The 14892-nt window shown below is 48.2% G+C and overlaps 1 protein-coding gene across 1 annotated transcript in view; it reads left to right on the plus strand.

Annotated features, from left to right (window-relative positions):
• LOC133353661 (myosin-4-like) overlaps positions 1–14892 on the plus strand; it is a 44473-nt gene that overhangs the window by 5137 nt on the left and 24444 nt on the right. The window contains exons 5-19 of the mRNA XM_061570083.1: positions 460–574; positions 690–782; positions 1403–1466; positions 1610–1708; positions 2123–2226; positions 3106–3244; positions 4538–4656; positions 4774–4923; positions 5591–5761; positions 6507–6816; positions 7972–8039; positions 8436–8523; positions 10001–10118; positions 10582–10705; positions 14060–14196. Of these exons, the coding sequence (XP_061426067.1) occupies positions 460–574; positions 690–782; positions 1403–1466; positions 1610–1708; positions 2123–2226; positions 3106–3244; positions 4538–4656; positions 4774–4923; positions 5591–5761; positions 6507–6816; positions 7972–8039; positions 8436–8523; positions 10001–10118; positions 10582–10705; positions 14060–14196 (1899 nt within the window). The remainder of the gene's footprint in view (positions 1–459; positions 575–689; positions 783–1402; positions 1467–1609; positions 1709–2122; positions 2227–3105; positions 3245–4537; positions 4657–4773; positions 4924–5590; positions 5762–6506; positions 6817–7971; positions 8040–8435; positions 8524–10000; positions 10119–10581; positions 10706–14059; positions 14197–14892) is intronic.

A 14892-nucleotide genomic window follows, 5' to 3' on the forward strand; every position in this document is an offset into this window, starting at 1 on the left:
TCTGGCAAAGGCGCAGGGCTGCATCGGCTTGCTCACGCCACTGCTGACAGAAAGGGCCTCCACTGAAAGGAGCTTTGTGTTGTGTCACGAAAGTAAAATTTAGAATATGTACTGTGAATATTCTTAGGTTTAGATACAGCTGTCGTGCTGTGACGGTTCCACCTGAAGACGGAAGCTTGTGTTGCCTCCGAAACGTCGTGATTTTAAGTTTATTTAGATTTTACTTTTATTAATTTTATTTTTTTACCTACGTGACTTTACCGAAAAAACCTAAGAGTATGAATCATTGCAGTCACGAAAGCTTCAAATCTAGAAATATGTACTGTGAATGTTGAATCACTACCAATGCGATATATATATTTTTTATAAAATGTGCTTATACGGTGTTAGACGGCACATTGCCCATCGCGACGCCTTGATAATTATTCGACATTACCACCGTGCCTCCGACTTCCTCAGCGGAGAATCCGGTGCGGGGAAGACGGTCAACACGAAGAGAGTCATCCAGTACTTTGCGACAATCGCGGCGCTGGGCGAGGCCACCAAGAAGGAGGCCTCGCAGTCCCAGATGAAGGCACGTCAAACCCGCAGTCACCGTTACGCGCGCCGAGTGTCTCGATACGTCCGGCGCAGTGGTATTTGTCGGCACGTCGCAGAGGATTGAGCGGTGTCTGTTTTCAATGCTGCAGGGCACCCTAGAGGATCAAATTGTCCAGGCCAACCCTCTCATGGAAGCGTTTGGCAATGCCAAGACCGTCAGGAACGACAACTCCTCGCGTTTTGTGAGTATGCTTGTGGGTAGGTATGTTGAACTTCTTTCACAGCGTACGTAGGCAACCGTGCTAATCGGAGAAACGAGTTTTTAATCTCGATGATTGAAAAGTGCATCGCTCCAGTGGCTTCCTAATATCGGAAGGAGAGCGTTCCAGACGGCCGCAGAAGCGCGACTGAGTGAGTGAGCAACGATGTACACGAAATTGTAATATTTCCCGGGTGGTTGCTGCATACTGATTTCTGCTGTAATATCGAGCCCTCTGTCAGTCAATCCGCTGCTGCCGGATGAAGGTCTCCCCCCACAACCGACGAGGTGCGGGTTCATACTTCACCACGCTGGTCGGGTCCCGGTTGGTGAGAGGGTTGTTGGGCAAGGGGGGCGGGGAGGGGGTGGGTGAGCGTGGGGATCAAGACGTCCCCTGCCACTGATGTTGACCGTAGCCGGGAATAGAACTCAGGTTTTAGGGATTAAGGATTTCGCAGAGCGCAGCTACTCTGTTACACCCCCCCTCCCCCCTAACTCCCCACGCCAGTTGCTGTTTCGTGCTGCTGAATTGACTGCACGTGACGAATCTCCAATTGTATATTTGTTCATTATTATCATTAATCACGGTTGTCTTTTATTCAGGGAAAATTCATCCGAATTCACTTTGGAGCCTCCGGAAAGCTGGCTTCTTGCGACATAGAAACTTGTGAGCGCAAGCCTTTGATTTTGTCACGACGTTTATTTGGCAGTCACAAACACCGCCGCGTGGCGTTTTTTTTTTGTGCGAGCGACGGCGATGTCGTTGCCGTTTAATGATTTAATCTGCCAACGAGCAATGCGTCCTCGCAGATCTGCTGGAGAAATCCCGCGTCACCTTCCAGCTTCCCACCGAAAGGAACTACCACATCTTCTTTCAAATCATCTCTCAGCAGAAGCCGGAGCTCATCGGTGGGTTTTTATTTATTTTAATGGGCCCGTCGAAATGTCACGGGGCCAATGTTACGTTTCACGTTCAGATGAAGGTGTTTAGGTTCTCATGGCTCTCCCCTGTTAACCGACATTTCTCTCCATCTGGAAACTGGCACAGTCTTGTTGTTGTTGTTGAATGTCCAATTGTTGTGTTTGTCTTTCCTCTCCCCACTCAATGCACCCCCTCCCCCGCCCGTGTACAGATAAACTTTCCACCTCTCTTCTGTCCACTTCTACTATCAATTAAATTAATTAAATTTATTTACGCAATCATCAAGTGACTTTGAATGCAAGTGTAGTATTTAGATGCTTCGGAAGCTCCAAATTGCGTCGTGTTATTATTCTTAGTGTATCTGTATTTGAATGTCTTTCGTGTGTTTGTTTGTTTTACAGACATGCTGTTAATCACTACAAACCCCTATGACTATGTATTCATTAGTCAGGGTGAAATCACCGTGGCATCTATTGATGACAAAGAAGAGCTCATGGCAACTGATGTAAGCAGAAACAAGAATCAGCAAACGTATCTGTATTACTTCACGTGCAGGCTGGCACATATCGACCTTGACCGATTGACCATCCACACTCAGTGCAGTGTTTGTGTGCGGTGGAAATACTGGTTACTTCCCATCATACCTGCCAACCCCTTATCAGTGCCTACCTTATTACTCCAGACCAATTCACCCATTGGTCACCCCGTGCACTCTCAACGTGCATCCTACAAAGTCCCATCACAAGGGAGAAACGCAAACAAATAGACAACATTTTTGTCCGTATTGAAACGGCTGTAGCCGCATGGATCTGCACACTCCATTTCCCTGTACAAGAGTGTGTGTTAAACCGAATGGGTTGACAGCTATTCCCCATGGACATTCAGATATCTGACTTGCTCTGACTTGTTTGCATACAGTCATGCGCCCTTCATCTCGCGTACATTCACTTAATTCCAAAGTACGGTAAATAACTTTCCACGCACGGCAAAGTACGTTTAAAGCAGCTACAAAATGTGACCTTTTTCGCCAGTATCAAAGCATGAAACAATAAGAATAGGTTTTACCTTTCTGGCAATAAAACAGGTGTTAAGATGTTGAATAGGTAAAAACCCATTATTCTTTCACGTTCAAAGCAGTTTGCGCTCAAATTTTGTGTCCGGCAACCCATCCGCGTATCGTACAACCGTTACCTTCCAAAGGTGTTCTCGCACCTTCCTACTCCTTCACACATCAGTCCATCCGTAAATCTCCGAGCTGGCGGGGGACATCTGCAGCGTGCTGACGCAGGAGACCCTGTCGCTTTGGCCCATCAAATGCCGCCGTCGTTACGATCGGGTTCGCTACCCCGCGTCGACCGACCTGCGTGCCATTGTCTACGTACAGAGCGCCATCGACATCCTGGGCTTCACCAACGATGAGAAATTGAGCATCTACAAGCTGACCGGCTCCATCATGCACTACGGCAACATGAAGTTCAAGCAGAAACAGCGGGAGGAGCAGGCGGAACCCGACGGTGTGGAGGGTACGTGCGTGCGTGCGTTTGCGTGTGTACGCTGAACTTCTTTCGCACCGTACGAGGGGGGGGGGGGGGAAGGACAACAAACTGAACACAAAACAAATGAGTTTAATAAATAAAAATAATAGTCATACTACAGAACCTCTCTTAACCCAAATACAATACGAAGTGTCTACCATTTGGTTGCTTAAACAGTTTTACATTTGATTTTTTTTACAATTTTTCTGAGTCTTCAATCTAGATTTAGAAGTGCATAGACACACTGTATAAGACACACACATCTCGGTGGTATTCATTATCCATGCCCGACTGACTTCTGCACACCGCATCTGCGTGGGGTTAAACGTTACCACCGTCAACATTAACTGGAGGCATCGCCTCATTAAAACCTGAGCATAAAACCAGATCGACATTTGAGAGAGCCGTGGTTTTTCCCAGTAGAATATAAACCCCTTAGGGCCATCACTGTAGATGTTAACCTCATCGTCATCGGCCATGGCCAATCCACTGCTGGATGAAGTCGCCGTCAAGCCGTCACCACCCCCCCATGAATCGACAAAGCAACAACCCACGCGCGAGCTGATGCCATTGCTCCATCTGCTCACTGAAGGTCTTCTAGGATGCGTTCTACTGCTTGACTGCCACTCCGTTGTTATTCCTGTCCATCTTCCCTTGTAGCGATGTGTCTTGCTCAAGCCCACTTAGTTTTTCTGAACAGTTTGGATGATACCATTGGAACCTCCTTTGCCAGTAGCAAAATATGATAATTGGTTTTTTACCCTTTTATCTGGCAACAAAACTGACACTTTTTTTTTGCTTACCCCGAGCTCTCATACTCTGATGGTACATTGCCTTTGAGTTGTGCGCCTTTTGGCTTCATCTGGTCCAACACCATGTGAGACTAGGCTCTAAGAAAAGCTGTCTCGGGTGTGGACCAATCAATTTTAAGGACAGTGCATACATTATCAGAGTTGTGTTATTTGTTTGCATTCCGACCACAGGCATTGTGGTCAATGCAAACATGCCTCCTTGTAAAAAAGGTGTCAGTTTTGTTGCTAGATAAAAGGGTAAAACACTATTATCAGTTTGGATGATGTTATTAACCCTCGTATGTTCCCTTATTCATGTGTTTCTCTCCTAACTGGCTCTCAGTGCGATTCCAAGCAAGTGTCTCTCCACGCTTCATGCTTATTCTAGCCATAATAATTTCAATTACAGTTTTTGAGAAAAATACAAACCACCCTTCCCCTCCACAAAAGGAAGTTGGCAACGTGTACGTCCGTTTAATTCGACCGACAGATGCGGACAAGGCTTGCTATTTGATGGGCATCAATTCTGCTGATCTCCTCAAAGCCCTCTGCTACCCAAGGGTCAAAGTTGGAAACGAGGTTGTCACCAAAGGCCAGACAGTCAAACAGGTGGGAGATTAAAGCAACGTTGCAGGCACTCACAACAGACACGTTTTGGTTGATGTTTTAAGTGGCGTTTTAATCGGTTTTTTTTTATTATTATGCCGACTTAAATCTCTCTCGCAGGTTTACAACAACATTGGTGCTCTGGCAAAGACTGTTTTCGAGAAACTCTTCCTGTGGATGGTCATTCGCATTAACCAATCGCTGGATACAAAGAAAGCGAGGCAACATTTCATTGGCGTGCTGGACATTGCTGGCTTTGAAATATTTGATGTAAGTACCGGTGTCATTGTTGTATTTCGGTCATTACCATCATAATAATAGTAGTTAACACTTATTTGTTAAATCCACACTGAATTCCAAGACACTTTGCTTTTCCAGGAAGCTCTTCCGTTTAACACATGTGAAAAAAGAGCTTCATTGCTCAGAGAATTTCTCCAGGATCAACAGAGATTCTGAGATGAAACATATTGCTGTATATATGTGAAATTCTGTTTATTTATATATTTGTATTTATTTTAACCAGTTAAGGCCCATTGAGCTATATAGATCATTTTCAGAAGCGACCCGGCCCCAAATGATGGCTCAACAAAGTGGCTTATAATGTGGACATGCTCTAAACGCGCGTTTATTTTAAATATGGAGGGTAAAAACTGGAGGACCCGGAGAAAAATCCACGTGACCACGGTGAAAACATGCAAACTCCAAATATACAGCGGGCGTCAGGGTCGGGATCCAACCCACGACCTCCTGTATACAAGGCGAGGTAGTTAACATCTCGCCACCGTGGCAAAATGTTATCTAGCTATGATTCTTATGTATCAGCTATGGTAAATTATGTATTTTTTTCAAGAGATACTCGATAATTACCTATTTAAAAAAAAAATTCATGCACTTTGCATAAATACTTTCTCAATCGTTTTTGTTAATGCATTTTCAGTATAACACCTTCGAGCAGCTGTGCATCAATTTCACAAACGAAAGGCTACAGCAGTTCTTCAACCACCACATGTTCGTGCAAGAGCAGGAAGAGTACAAGAAGGAGGGCATCGACTGGGAGTTCATCGACTTCGGCATGGACCTGCAGGCATGCATCGACCTCATCGAGAAGGTTCCGTTCGCACACAACGCCAGTCACCGCAACTCGGAGCGCGAGCGATTTGCCCCAGCAGTATCTACTGCGGTCCTGGGCATTGTTCCCATTCTGGAGTGTACGCCGCAGATCGTCGATCAGCAGGCCAAACGACAATGACCATTGTCATCGTCGTTATCATCCTTATCAGGCATGTTCTGTTTACGTGACAAACATTACTAATTGGCTGTGTTGGGTGGTGGCGGATGACACATTTATATTTACGCGATCAAACCCGAAAACCTTTATTATGGATTTTAAAGATTGTTTTTTTTTTAAGCAGATGGTGATGATTATGATAATCATCATCGTCGTTATCAGCCTCTGTTGCATGAAGACCTGCCCCAAGCTGTGGCCATCTCTCGTGATCCTGCGACGCAGCGATCCGCCTGGCACAGCCGATCTCTTCGCTTCCATGCCCTCCCGCGGTGGATGGCCTCTCAGATGAGGTTCCCACACTTGGCTGCCACTTCGGTACTTTTTATTGACCGTCTGCCATCATCCCTTCGAGCGACGCGTCCTGCCCATACCCGCTTGTTCACAGTTTCAGGAGGTGTGGAGGAATTGGTCAAAATCTCATCTAGAGGAGCCCACTAGAGCTCCGACTAGTGGAGGCCTTTCTATCGGCATGGTCTCCACGGTTGAGCCTGTGAATTTCCCTGCCCGCTGCGTGACACGAAGGAACGTGTGACGTGCACTTGAAACGCTCGTCGTATTGTTTCAGCCCATGGGCATCATGTCCATCCTCGAGGAGCAGTGCATGTTCCCCAAGTCGAACGACAGCACCTTCAAGGAGAAGCTGTACGACCAGCACCTCGGCAAATCGAGCTTCTTCCAGAAGCCCAAGCCGTCGAAGGGAAAGCACGAGGCTCACTTCACCCTCGGCCACTACGCCGGCAACGTGGACTACAACATCGCTGGCTGGCTGGAGAAGAACAAGGATCCACTGAACGACTCTGTGGTGCAGATCTACCAGAAGGCCAGCCTCAAAGTGCTCGGCGCTCTCTTTGCCAACTTTGCAAGCGCCGATGCCGGTAGGCCGCGACGATTCTAATACTACAGCTAATATTCATGATTTGTATTTATATTACATGCCGTGTGTGTGTGTGTGTGTATAGATCTATTGTGGGGAGCGGTAGTGTAACGGTGAGCGCACTGTTCTACGAACCCGGCGACCTGAGTTAGATTTTCGCTCACGGCCAACATCGGTGACGAATATCTGTAACCGGTCCTGGGCCTGCCCTAGGTCGACTCAGCCCCAAATGAGTACCTGGTGCGGTGTTTAGTAAATATCGCCACTCGGGAGATATAGGCGGCTGGGCGTGGTGCTGGCCACCTACCCCCTCGTGTGCCGTGCCGGCTTTCATAGGTGCTACTCGCTAACAGCACTTGCCCCAACATTCTGTTCAGGCTATAGGGGGGATCTTTGTCTTTATATACATTTATCATGTTAAATAAGATAAAGCATTCGATATATCTTTATTTTAAATAATGCACAGCCCTTTGACCATCCAAGTGAAAACAAATTAAATTAATTTACATTTTCAAGCAAAACCTGTTCAGATAATAATCGCTTATTATAACACATTCCTGTGGAGAAAGCTGGTAGGAACGTTGGGTTGCTCGGTCAATGGCCTGCAGGGTCAACGGCGGCGTGGTGTATTCCGCAAATATGCCCGACTGTGAGGGCGGGCACAAGCCGGCGTGAGTAGGTTAAACGTTGAGTTTTATAAGGGCACCACGGGGTGACCAGCCCCTCCCCACCCAGCCCCACCCCTCCCACCCCCCACCCAGCCCCACCCTCCCCACCCTCCCTACCCAGCCCCTCCTCACCTTCCCCTCCCCACCCAGCCCCTCCCCACCCAGCCCCTCCCCACCCATTCCCTCCCTCCCCACCCTCCCCTCCCCACCCAGCCCCTCCCTCCCCACTCAGCCCCTCCCAACACGACGGACACAATAATCCCCTGTGGGTTGGTGTAACCAGGAGGTTCCTACCAGTATAATAGGCATGTGTCAAGCCATTGCTGGGTAAAGGCGACTGGATAATTAGCCACGCGCGGCACTCAAACTCAGGCCGTGTGGCTCAGAGCACAGCGCACTCAGCACGGTGCCAGCGCTCCAACCGACAGTCACTGATTTAATCTGAATGCACGTCCAGCCATAATCTCTCAGTTGTCATGTGTGCACAGATGCCGCAGGTGCAAAGAAAGCAAAAAAGAAGGGATCCTCGTTTCAAACTGTGTCTGCTTTGCACAGGGTATGTTGGTGCATTCTAGATTTGAAGTTTTCTTGACTGCAAGGATCCATACTCTTTGGTTCTTTCGGTAAAGTCACGTAGGTGAAAATAAAAAAAAGAATACAAATAAAAAATTGAAATAACTAAATTAAATCACGACGTTTCGGAAGCAACACAAGCTTCCGTCATCAGGTGGGACAACCACAGCAAGAAAAAAATAACTGTAATTATTTCTATTTTTTATTTGTAATCTTAGTTTTGCTTTCACCTACGTGACTTTAACGAAAGAACCAAATAGTATGTTGGTGCACCTGACGTGACTGTTGTACAATTTTTAATTCGTGGCAGTTAAAAATCTTTGCGCGAATAGGGGGGGGGGGGTGTTATAATCGCAACGAACGCGTGTCTTTCCTGTAGGAAAATCTCAACAAGTTGATGACAAATTTGAAGACAACCCATCCTCATTTCGTCCGCTGCCTCATTCCCAATGAGACAAAGACCCCAGGTGCGTCCGTGTGTCACTTGTGAACGTTCGCACCGAGAGCGTCGCACTCGAGCCCTGACGTTTTCATCGGCGTAAACGTTTCACTCCAACACCCAACGCAGGTTAATGCGCGTTTTTAAAGATTAGTTTAACACGCAGTATTATCCATAGTCGAGGTTTTCGGGTTAGATCGCGTCAATATAAATGTGTCGTTAAACCCGCTACCATCCGACACAGCCAATTAGTAATGGGGGTTGTCACGTGAACAGAACGTGCCAACTCAAATGCCAATTCAATTAAGAACGAAACAGGAGGAGGATTTTTCCACGAATCTGGCTGTCGCCTGATGAAGCTAGTTGTAATTACTGGCGAAACGTCGTACACAGATTGTAAATGTTGTGGCTTGGATCTCCAACACACCGGTTAGTGCTGTACTAGTGACTAATTGGCCACGTTCTGTTTACGTGACAAACCTTCCTAATTGGCTGTGTCGGGTGGTGGTGGGTTTAACGACACATTTATATATTTACGTGATCTAACCTAAAGTAACCTCAATTAAGGATTTTAAAGATTGTTTCATTTTAGATTTAAGCAGATTGCGATGATGACGATGATGATCATCTTCATCGTCATCATCGTCATCATCGTTATCAGCGTTGGTCAATCCTCTGCTGCATGAAGATCTCCCCCAAGCTGTGGCCATCTCTCGTGATCCTGCGACGCAGCGATCCGCCTGGCACGGCCGATCTCTTCGCTTCCATGCCCTCCCGCGGTGGATGTCCTCTCAGATGAGGTTCCCACACTTGGCTGCCACTCCGTTACTTTTTAATGACCGTCTGCCATCATACCTTCGAGCGACGGTTTCTGCCCATACCCACTTTGTTAACAGTTTTGAGTGATCTCATAACCTGAGAATAGGGTTTCCCCTTTTTTCTGGCAACAAAACAGCTGTGTTAAGATGTTAAAACACCAAAGTGAAACCTTTTACAAGGAATCCTGTCTGCATTAACCACAATACTTGTGGTCAGAATGCAAACAAAAAACATACTATGATAATATATGCATTTAAATTTAAAGCTTTCGTGACTGCAGAGATTCATATTTTTGGTTCTTTCGGTAAAGTCACGTAGAAGGGAAATAATAAAATAATATATCTCATAACCTGTCTAACGTTCCCTAATCCAAGTGTTCATTTGTCGACCTCGCATTGCAATTCCAAGTGTGCTTATTTTTGTGCTTTTTCAGTTTAAGCTCAATTCTATTTTGTCTGCTAATGGCCATGTTTCTGACACGTGGTGTGGTCACAGCAGGTCGTGTGGGCGAAGCGTTCCCTCTCTTGGGGACTCCAGTCACGTGCGGTTTGCAGACTCATTAATCGTTGCCCTCGAAACATCTCAAATGCCAGTTGGGACCCCCCTCATAATCTCATTAGTCCTACAATCGATGCACTTCTGAAATGTAAACACCATTGCTCATCGATGCCCCTGACTCTCTCTAGGGGTCATGGACAACAACCTCGTAATGCACCAGCTGCGCTGTAACGGCGTGCTGGAGGGCATCAGGATCTGCAGGAAGGGCTTCCCCAACAGGATTCTCTACGGGGACTTCAAGCAGCGGTGAGTGCAGACAGACGCGGGCGCGCGTGTCTTGAGCGGAGCGTGATTTTAAGTCGCGGGCTTTCGCGACCAATATTGCGACGCATCGGTGATTGATGGGTGAGATAGCGCAAGATGAACGTGCGCCATAGGGCCACGTGGAGGAGGGTTGACTTTGCTTTAAACTACTACAATTACTTTTGATGTTCAATTCTGCAACTCCATCATTAATGATGACAGTCAGTTGTGCAGTTTTTATTCTAAATTAGTATTTTTTATATATATACAACTACCATTCTTGAAAAACAGATTAAGGCTGAATGTTTCTCACCCGCATAAACAAAAGAATATAAAACCAGTCAAATCAAATGATCTCTAACGATCATAAAAATGCCAAGTCAACCGATGTGATGAACATTCTCTGACCACAAACATACTCATTAACGTTGTGTTGTTGCTAAATTCTGCCACCGTTCATGCGCAGGTATCGCATCCTTAATCCGAGTGCCATGCCAGATGGGCAGTTCATTGACAACAAGACTGGATGCGAGAAACTCATGGATTCTCTGCAACTGGATAATCTCCAGTACAAGTTTGGGTACACAAAGGTAATTTCCAAAATGCAGAAATACATTTTAAATCATGTACGTAGATCCAATACACGCTGTATACTCCCTCATCTTCAAAGGCATCTGGGCAGCATGGAAGAGTCAGCTGAGAAGAGAGAGGGATCATAGATAGAAGGGAGATGGATCATGGAGAGAAGGGAGATGGATCGTGGAGAGAAGGGAGATGGATCATGGAGAGAAGGGAGATGGATCGTGGAGAGAAGGGAGATGGATCATGGAGAGAAGGGAGATGGATCATGGAGAGAAGGGAGATGGATCGTGGAGAGAAGAGAGATGGATCATGGAGAGAAGGGAGATGGATCATGGAGAGAAGGGAGATGGATCGTGGAGAGAAGAGAGATGGATCATGGAGAGAAGGGAGATGGATCATGGAGAGAAGGGAGATGGATCGTGGAGAGAAGAGAGATGGATCGTGGAGAGAAGAGAGAGAGATCATGGAGAGAAGAGAGATGGATCGTGGAGAGAAGGGAGAGAGATCATGGAGAGAAGAGAGATGGATCGTGGAGAGAAGAGAGATGGATCATGGAGAGAAGAGAGAGAGATCATGGAGAGAAGGGAGATGGATCGTGGAGAGAAGAGAGATGGATCGTGGAGAGAAGGGAGAGAGATCATGGAGAGAAGGGAGATGGATCGTGGAGAGAAGGGAGAGAGATCATGGAGAGAAGGGAGATGGATCATGGAGAGAAGAGAGATGGATCATGGAGAGAAGAGAGATGGATCATGGAGAGAAGAGAGATGGATCGTGGAGAGAAGGGAGATGGATCATGGAGAGAAGGGAGAGAGATCATGGAGAGAAGGGAGATGGATCGTGGAGAGAAGGGAGAGAGATCATGGAGAGAAGGGAGATGGATCATGGAGAGAAGGGAGATGGATCATGGAGAGAAGGGAGATGGATCGTGGAGAGAAGGGAGATGGATCATGGAGAGAAGGGAGAGAGATCATGGAGAGAAGGGAGATGGATCATGGAGAGAAGGGAGATGGATCATGGAGAGAAGGGAGATGGATCATGGAGAGAAGGGAGATGGATCATGGAGAGAAGAGAGATGGATCGTGGAGAGAAGGGAGATGGATCATGGAGAGAAGGGAGAGAGATCATGGAGAGAAGGGAGATGGATCATGGAGAGAAGAGAGATGGATCATGGAGAGAAGAGAGATGGATCATGGAGAGAAGGGAGATGGATCATGGAGAGAAGAGAGATGGATCATGGAGAGAAGGGAGATGGATCATGGAGAGAAGAGAGATGGATCGTGGAGAGAAGGGAGATGGATCATGGAGAGAAGGGAGAGAGATCATGGAGAGAAGGGAGATGGATCATGGAGAGAAGGGAGATGGATCATGGAGAGAAGGGAGATGGATCATGGAGAGAAGGGAGATGGATCATGGAGAGAAGGGAGATGGATCGTGGAGAGAAGGGAGATGGATCGTGGAGAGAAGGGAGATGGATCGTGGAGAGAAGAGAGATGGATCGTGGAGAGAAGGGAGATGGATCGTGGAGAGAAGGGAGATGGATCATGGAGAGAAGGGAGATGGATCGTGGAGAGAAGGGAGATGGATCGTGGAGAGAAGGGAGATGGATCATGGAGAGAAGGGAGATGGATCGTGGAGAGAAGGGAGATGGATCGTGGAGAGAAGAGAGATGGATCGTGGAGAGAAGGAGATGGATCGTGGAGAGAAGAGAGATGGATCGTGGTGGAGAGAAGAGAGATGGATCGTGGAGAGAAGGGAGATGGATCGTGGAGAGAAGGGAGATGGATCGTGGAGAGAAGAGGAGATGGATCGTGGAGAGAAGCGAGATGGATCGTGGAGAGAAGGGAGATGGATCGTGGAGAGAAGGGAGATGGATCATGGAGAGAAGGGAGATGGATCGTGGAGAGAAGAGAGATGGATCGTGGAGAGAAGGAGAGAGATCATGGAGAGAAGGAGATGGATCATGGAGAGAAGGGAGATGGTCATGGATAGAAGGGCGATGGATCATGGAGAGAAAGGAGATGGATCATGGAGAGAGAGGAGATGGATCATGGAGTAGAAGGGAGATGGATCATGGTAGAGAGAGAGATGGATCATGGAGAGAAGGGAGAGAGATCATGAGAGAGAGGGAGATGGATCATGGAGAATAGGATCAGGAGAGAAGGGAGATGGATCATGGAGAGAAGGGAGATGGATCATGGAGAGAAGAGAGATGGATCATGGAGAGAAGAGAGATGGATCGTGGAGAGAAGGGAGATGGATCATGGAGAGAAGAGAGATGGATCATGGAGAGAAGAGAGATGGATCATGGAGAGAAGGGAGAGAGATCATGGAGAGAAGGGAGATGGATCATGGAGAGAAGGGAGATGGATCATGGAGAGAAGGGAGATGGATCATGGAGAGAAGGGAGATGGATCATGGAGAGAAGGGAGATGGATCGTGGAGAGAAGGGAGATGGATCGTGGAGAGAAGGGAGATGGATCGTGGAGAGAAGAGAGATGGATCGTGGAGAGAAGGGAGATGGATCGTGGAGAGAAGGGAGATGGATCATGGAGAGAAGGGAGATGGATCGTGGAGAGAAGGGAGATGGATCGTGGAGAGAAGGGAGATGGATCATGGAGAGAAGGGAGATGGATCGTGGAGAGAAGGGAGATGGATCGTGGAGAGAAGAGAGATGGATCGTGGAGAGAAGGGAGATGGATCGTGGAGAGAAGAGAGATGGATCGTGGAGAGAAGAGAGATGGATCGTGGAGAGAAGGGAGATGGATCGTGGAGAGAAGGGAGATGGATCGTGGAGAGAAGAGAGATGGATCGTGGAGAGAAGGGAGATGGATCGTGGAGAGAAGGGAGATGGATCATGGAGAGAAGGGAGATGGATCGTGGAGAGAAGGGAGATGGATCGTGGAGAGAAGGGAGATGGATCATGGAGAGAAGGGAGATGGATCGTGGAGAGAAGGGAGATGGATCGTGGAGAGAAGAGAGATGGATCATGGAGAGAAGGGAGATGGATCATGGAGAGAAGGGAGATGGATCATGGAGAGAAGGGAGATGGATCGTGCGGGAGGTTGTGAGGAGGAGTCAGTCCAACAAGAGGTTCGACTCTTGAGTCTTTTGGACACGAATTAAGGAATCCTGGATCACTCTTGAAAGGATTCAGCAGAGCTTAAGTGTACCGTCCAGTAATCTCAGAACCCTAACCATCTGTAAATACAGCACGGCTCCTCGTCCCTCTGTTCTCAAGAAGTGTCATTGCCCAAAGTGTCACCAGATACCGCGCACAGCCGCGCACTCGATTGAAATTCGAATCCGTCGTCTGCGTTAATTGGCCCCCTGTATTGTCCGCTCGACTCGTTCCGTGGCTCCAGATCGTCTTCCGAGCCGGCCTCCTGGGAACCCTGGAGGAGATGCGAGACGACCGCCTCTCCCTGCTGCTCACGCGCACGCAGGCCGTCACGCGCGGCTACCTCATGCGAAAGAAGATGAAGCAGCTGATGGAAACAAGGTTGAGCGACGGCGTGCGCGTGTGCACGTGTGTGTGTGCGTGTGTGCGCGTGTGTGCATGTATGGGGAGCGGTGGTGGAGTGGTTAGCGCTACGCTGCGCTACGAACCTGGCGACCCGGGTTCGATTCGCGCTCACGGCGAACACCAGGGACGATTATCTGAACCGGTCCTGGGACCTCCCCTAGGTCGACTCAGTCTCAAATGAGTACCTGGTGCGATGTGTAAACATCGCTGCAAGGGAAACAAAGGCGGCCGGGCGTGGTGTTGGCCACCCACCCCCTTGTGTGTCGTGCCGGCCTTCGTAGGTGCTCACTAACAGCACTTGCCCTTACAGTCTGTTAAGGCTACACGGGGGATCTTTGTGTGTGCGTGTGAGCGCGTGCGTGTGTGCATGTGTGTGTGTGTGTGCGCGTGTGTGTGCGTGTGTGGGGAGCGATAGTGTAGCGGTTAGCGCGCTGCGCTATGAACCCGGCGACCCGAGTTCGATTCCCGCTCACGGCCAACACCAGTGACGATTATCTGAACCGGTCCTGGGCCTCCCCTAGGTCGACTCAGCTTCAAATGAGTACCTGGTGAGGTGTGTAAACATCACCACTAGGGAGACAAAGGCGGTCGGGCGTGGTGCTGGCCACCCACCCCTTCGTGTGCCGTGCTGGCCTTCATAGGTGCTCGCTAACAGCACTTGCCCCTACAGTC

The sequence above is a fragment of the Lethenteron reissneri genome, chromosome 44 (assembly GCF_015708825.2).
Source record: "Lethenteron reissneri isolate LAM-NWPU_2019-01 chromosome 44, ASM1570882v1, whole genome shotgun sequence".
Taxonomy (NCBI): Eukaryota; Metazoa; Chordata; class Hyperoartia; order Petromyzontiformes; family Petromyzontidae; genus Lethenteron; species Lethenteron reissneri.